Here is a 6,571-nt window from a genome sequence, read left to right as displayed (position 1 = left end):
TGGCATAACAAGATCTCCAGTCCAGTTTATTTTATATGTTAAAATTAGAAGTTGGACGTGGTGGCTCATACCTGTAATCCCAGCTTTGGGAGGTCGAGGTGGGTAGATCACGAGGTCAGGAGTTCGAGACCAGCCTGGCAAACATGGTGAAACCCTGTCTCTACTAAAAATACAAAATTAGCCAGGTGTGGTGGCACACACCTGTAGTCCCAGCTACTCAGGAGGCTGAGGCAGGAGAATAGCTTGTACCTGGGAGACAGAGGTTGCAGTGAGCTGAGATGGTGCCACTGCACTCTAGCCTGGGTTACAGAGCGAGACTTCGTCTCAAAAATATTGAGATGTACCTTCTAACTCAACAAGTCTTTTTCATCTCAAAAATATACAGAACTCATTCATTCTGTATAATGTAAATATAGCACTCAAAAATGTACATATTATGTTCCTGCCCTTAATTTTATAGTTTACTATCCAGAAAATTATCATATATAAACTGATGTTGTGGATCTTATTCCACTCTTTTCTCATAGAGAATATAGCAGAGAATACTTATGTGTTTAAAATTATTTTATTTGGATGATTTCCTTCACTTTATAAGTCAGAACCAGTTCTCTTTAGAATTTCATTTCAACTTGAGTCAAATTCAAAATTTTGCCCATGGCCAGTTGGTAAATATATGTATGTGTGTTTTTCAGAGACCACTGACATTTATGGATGTGGCCATAGAATTCTCTCCAGAGGAGTGGCAATGCCTGGATACCACACAGCAGAATTTATATAGGAACGTGATGTTAGAAAACTACAGAAACATGGTCTTCCTTGGTGAGAATAACTTCAATACACAATTGCTAATATACCCTGAAGATTTTATTTTACTTGTAGAATGTTTTTGGTAATTTATCTTGACATAAATGAGTATCAGTTTTCTATTTTAAAGAAAATCATCAGGGCCAAGTGCGGTGGTTAATGCCTGTAATCCTGGCACTTTGGGAGGCCTTGGTGGGTGGATCACCTAAGGTCAGGAGTTCAAGACCAGCTTGGTCAACATGGTGAAACCCCGTCTCTACTAAAAATACAAAAATTAGCAAGGCATGGTGGCACATACCTGTAGTCTTAGCTCTTGGGAGGCTGAGGCAGGAGAATCATTTAACTCCAGAGGTGGAGGTTGCAGTGAGTTGAGATGGCACCACTTCCAGCCTGGGTGACAGAGCAAGACTCCATCTCAAAAAAAAAAAAAAAGAAGAAGAAAAGAAAGAAAATCTTGGGAATTTGTCAGTGTATGAAAAAAAAAATTTCAAGACGTTTCATCTTGATCTGAACTTTTTACATTCCTGATCTGTATCCTTTACTCTAAATTAACGTTAATTCCAGAAATTTAGTGGCATAAAATATTGTTTTCTGTACCTTAAAGTCTAGTTGTCATCACCAGTTTTTGATTGAGTAGTACTAAGTTTAGTAAAATTAGGAGCCTACAAATTTAAAACATTTTCTAAATATTTAGAAATATTTCTGTTTTAAATTGGCATTTTATAATTAATTTACTGGAATATTCTATTACATCCTCTTTACTGAGCACATTATTTGGAGAATATGAGCAACATTCATGGTACTTATTTTTAATGAAACAGGTATTGCTGTTTCTAAGCCAGACCTGATCACCTGTCTGGAGCAAGGCAAAGAGCCCTGGAATATGAAGAGACAGGAGATGGTGGCCAAACCCCCAGGTAGGTGAGAGTGAATGCAACAGACGACGCAGATGAGAGGTCCAGATGTCAAGGAGAAAGTCAGTTTTTGAAATATGATTTGTGAGCTGTGCTCCAAGGTAGATAGTTTCTGAGATTTTGCGATGAGAGCCAAAATCCCCTTTATGGCATATACGAGACTGCAAGATCTGCTTTTTTAATGTTTGGGTGGACACATAAATGTCTGTGTAATTTTAAGAAACTCTATGTTAAACTATTTTTCAAGTTTTCTTTCTGCATCATGTCTGAAATATGTGAGTAGTGGTTTCTGTTTCATTGTTTCTTTAATTCATTTTTTTCTGCAAGTTCCATCCTGTTTTTATTACTATAAAAACTATTACTATTTTATTATTATTATGTCTTCACAGTAACTACTGTGGTATTTTGAAAAGGTATGGAATTTTGATAAGGAGTTTTTTATTTTTTTATTTTTTTATTTTTTGAGATGGAGTTTCGCTCTTGTTACCCAGGTTGGAGTGCAATGGCGCGATCTCGGCTCACCGCAACCTCCACCTCCTGGGTTCAGGCAATTCTCCTGCCTCAGCCTCCTGAGTAGCTGGGATTACAGGCACACGCCACCATGCCCAGCTAATTTTTTGTATTTTTAGTAGAGACGGGGTTTCACCATGTTGACCAGGATGGTCTCGATCTCTTGACCTCGTGATCCACCCGCCTCGGCCTCCCAAAGTGCTGGGATTACAGGCTTGAGCCACCGCGCCCGGCCTAGGAGTTTATTGAATGTGTAAATCACTGTGGATAATATGGCACTTTAACAATATTCTTTCAACCCATACACACAAAATATTTTAAAATTTGTGTTTTTTCTAATTTCTTCCATTGATATCTTGTATCATGTATTATAAAGGTTTTTTAGATCCTTGCTTAAATTTGTTCTAAGAAATGTATTTTAATGCTATTGTTAATAAGATTGTTTTCCTCCTTTATTTTATCAGATAGTTTAAGTGTATGGAACCATATCTTATAAATGTATGTTAATTTAATATTTTGCTAATTTAATGAGTATATTCATTAGTTTAGACATGTTTAAGTGTACTGTGTATGATTTTTTTTTAATATATGAGATTATATGATCTACCAACAGCAACTTTTTACTTATTTGTCTTCAATGTTAGTGGCTTTTTAGAAATTATTTTGACTAATTCTTTGCCACATACTTTTAGTGCTATGTTAAAATAGAAGCATTGACACTGGGCACAATATAGTTTTGCATAGGTGTCTATGAATTTGAAGAAACAAACACCTCTTCAACTTTTTATAAACTGGTTTCAGGAGGTAAAGATCTTGTGTTGGCGCCCCAGGATAATGAGATGCCCTCTAGATTTGTAATGAAGAGGGGTTGTAGGCTGCTCAGAAAGCTGCTGGGTCTGCATAATGGTTTACCTTTAGTTGGCTTGTTACAAGGGGCTTGTGTAGTTGTAAATTTTATTTTATTTTGGACAAATTGAATATCCTTCAGGACTTTGATCTGTAGGGCACACACTAGGCAGGATTCCATTGTCAGGTCTGCGTACGGTGAGCCTTACATCAGGACGTGAATGTGTATAGCGTTCACAGAGTATCAAAGAGGGTTTTCCCAGGTCCTTGTGTGGGTTTCTATGTAGACAGAACTGGCCATGAACTATGGACCAGAGAGCTTGGACTGAGTCATGGAATTGCTTCAGGGACCACAGTAAAGTCTAAGGTCTTGCAAACTTGCCTGCATGGCTATAAATTGGTGTCTTCCTCCAGACCTCTGGAAGGGCAGTACATCTCCCAGACCTAGACTGGGAGGAGTTTGAGATGGTTACATGGTAAGTTCAGATTTCTCAGTGGGACCATGTTGGGTGGGCTCTTTTTCAGTCCGTAGCCAACAAGAGAGGTCCTATAGTTTGCCACCTAAATGAAAGCCTAGCTTCTGAAAAGGATGCTCCTCAGTCTTTGGCTTTAACAGAGTTTCACAATTCCCTCCCTGGATCTCAAAGCTCACCTTTTTAAAACATTTTTTTATTTTTATTTTTTGGAAATGGAGCCTCATCTCTGTCACCCAGGCTGGAGTGCAGTGGCTTAATCTTGGCTCACCATAACGTCTGCCTCCTGGATTCAAGTGATTCTCCTGTCTCAGCCTCCCGAGTAGCTGGGATTGCAGGCATGCACCACCAAGCCTGGCTAATTTTTATATTTTTAGTAGAGACAGGGTTTCACCATGTTGGCCAGGCTGGTCTTAAACTCCTGGCCTTAGGTGATCCACCCACTCACCCTCCCAAAGTGCTGGGATTACAGGCGTGAGCCACCATGCCTCGCCGGGTCTTGCTGCGTACCCCCAGCCAGACTTGAAATTTTGGCCTGAAGCAATTCTTTAACCTCAGTGTACCATGTAGCTGACATCACAGTTGTGAGCCATGATCCCTGCTGTCTCATAAAGACATTTTTGTCAAGGATAGCTCACAAATTTTCTTGCTGTCAGGGGTTTAAAAAATAAATCACCTTTTATTTTTCCATCCTATTGATGTCACTCTATTCATTTTACTTTCTACTTTCTTTTTTTTTTTTTTATCTTTTTTTAAGATGGAGTTTCACCATGATGGCCAGGCTGGTCTTGAACTCCTGACCTCAGGTGATCCACCCACCTTGGCCTCCTGAAGTGCTAGGATTACAGGCATGAGCCACCGCGCCTGGCAACTTTCTACTTTCTATTTCAAATTTGTCTCTAGTTTTGGATTCACACATTTAGTACAGTATGTTAGAATTTAAATGTTATGCTGGAAATAAATTAGATACTTAGTAGGCACTCTATTACTAAAATAGTTACTTATAAATTTGTTTGCTGCAGGCAAAAGAATTCTAGAATTTATACCATTTCTTTAGCCTATATCTAAATAAAAACATAATTTATTCCCAAATATTTGTTTCATGTATATCAGAGGCTTTAATTATATTCTGGAAAATATATTTATTTATTTATTCTGAGACAGAGTGTTGCTCTGTCACAGGGCTAGAGTGCAGTGGTGTGATCTCAGCTCACTGCAACCTCCCACTCCCTGATTCAAGCTATTCTTCTGCCTCAGCCTCCCAAGTAGCTGAGATTATAGGCATGCGCCACCACGCCCATCTACTTTTTGTATTTTTAGTAGAAACAGGATTTCACCATGTTGGCCAGGATGGTCTCAATCTCCTGACCTTGTGCTCTACCTGCCTCAGCCTCCCAAAGTGCTGGGGTTACAGTCGTGAGTCACCGCACCTGGCCTTCTTTCTTTCTTTTGAATTTAGCAGTATGAGGCTATTCTTTGCTTTTAAATTTAATTTTTTTTTTTTTTGAGGCGGAGTCTTACTCTCTTGCCCAAGCTGGAGTGCAGTGGCGTGAACTCAGCTCACTGCAGCCTCTGCCTCCTGGGTTCAAGTGATTCTCCTGCCTCAGCCTCCTGAGTAGCTGGAATTACAGATGTGTACCACCATGCCCGGCTAGTTTTTTGTATTGTTAGTAGAGATGGGGCTTCATCATGTTGGCCAGGCTGGTCTCAGAACTCCTGACCTCAAGTGACTCACCCACCTCCGCCTCCCAAAGTGCTGGGATTACAGGTGTGAGCCGCCGTGCCCAGCCTGCTTCTAAATTTGAATTACCTCAGTTTCATTTTGTATACGAATAACATTTAAAATATGAAAATTACCTCTAGTTTTTATAATGCTAATTTAGTAAAAGTTTCCCATTAGAATCTTCTATTTATGATTATACTGCATTTTCTCTGACATTTTACTGCTATATAATTCATGCCAGTGATTCAAAATACCTGGCTTTTATGAGTACACAGTTACAGTCAAATATTGTGGTTATCTAGACAAATTTTTTTTAATGGCACATCAATGTTACATACCAGAATTTATGAGTAAACATTTTTCTTCTTATTATTTTGCTGTTCTGTTTTGTTTTGTTTTTTTTTTGTTTTTTTTGATACAGAGTTTCGCTCTTGTTGTCCAGGCTGAAGTGCAATGGCGCAATCTCAGCTCACTACAACTTCCGACTCCAGGTTCAAGTGTTCTCCTTCATCAGCCTCCCTAGTAGCTGAGATTATAGGTGCCTGGCACTATGCCTGGCTAATTTTTTGTATTTTTAGTAGAGACAGCGTTTCACTATGTTGGCCAGACTGGTCTGGAACTCCTCACCTCAGGCAATCCACCCACCTCAGCCTCCCAAAGTACTGGGATTATAGGCATGAGCCACTGTGCCCCGCTCATCACACTTTGTTAAAAAATGAATATACATTTCCTTTGTATGAGAGAACCACATTTGTGATTTGAAGTTAATTTTTGAAAAGATTTGTAATTCTGTACTTCTTCAATTCTTCTAAAAAAAATTGTAAGAACAACATAAAATTTACCATTTCCAGTCTATTTCAGTGTAACATATTAGGGCTATGCATGGTGGTGGCTCACATCTGTAATTCTGGAATTTTGAGAGGCCAAGAAAAGAGAATCACTTTAGTCCAAAAGTTTGAGACACCTGGCCCACATGTAAAGACCTTTTCTCTAGAAGAAGAAAAAGGTTAAAAATAACTAGGCATGGGTGGTGTCCATCTGTAGTCCCAGCAACTTGGGAGATTGAAGAGGGAGGATTATTTGAGACTGAGAGTTTGAGGCTACAGTGAGCCATAATTGAGCTACTACATTTTAGCTTGGGTGACGGAGTAAAATCATGTCTCAAAAAAAGCTGTAAATTTTAGGCATGTAGAGTATATTCACCTGGTTATGCAAAACATTTCTAGAAATTCTACAACTTGTAAAATTAAAACTCAATATCTATTAAGTAACAACTGCCTATTTCCCCCTCTCTCCAGCCC

At 39.0% G+C, this 6,571-nt stretch overlaps 1 protein-coding gene across 1 annotated transcript; it reads left to right on the top strand.

The window, feature by feature from the left end:
* The first annotated feature begins 306 nt into the window (after positions 1–306).
* Positions 307–1,773, top strand: LOC116547050 (zinc finger protein 724-like). Its single transcript, XM_032273128.1, has 2 exons — positions 307–819; positions 1,626–1,773. Exons 1-2 carry the CDS (start codon positions 549–551, stop codon positions 1,727–1,729), a joined length of 375 nt encoding a protein of 124 aa, XP_032129019.1. The 5' UTR covers positions 307–548; the 3' UTR covers positions 1,730–1,773.
* The last annotated feature ends 4,798 nt before the right edge of the window (positions 1,774–6,571 follow it).

Source organism: Sapajus apella, unplaced genomic scaffold (genome assembly GCF_009761245.1).
Source record: "Sapajus apella isolate SASKATOON/1434 unplaced genomic scaffold, GSC_monkey_1.0 scaffold1952, whole genome shotgun sequence".
Taxonomy (NCBI): Eukaryota; Metazoa; Chordata; class Mammalia; order Primates; family Cebidae; genus Sapajus; species Sapajus apella.
The sequence above is the reverse complement of the archived record's forward strand: the minus strand, read 5'-3'. Positions and strand labels throughout refer to the sequence as shown.

What these genes read in the sequence shown, in the direction of transcription:
- LOC116547050 (XM_032273128.1), top strand. Translation starts at nt 549, where the DNA reads ATGTGTTTAAAATTATTTTATTTGGATGATTTCCTTCACTTTATAAGT. An exon ending in CAGAAACATGGTCTTCCTTG is followed by an intron (nt 820 to 1,625) that starts GTGAGAATAACT and finishes TTAATGAAACAG; the next exon opens with GTATTGCTGTTTCTAAGCCA.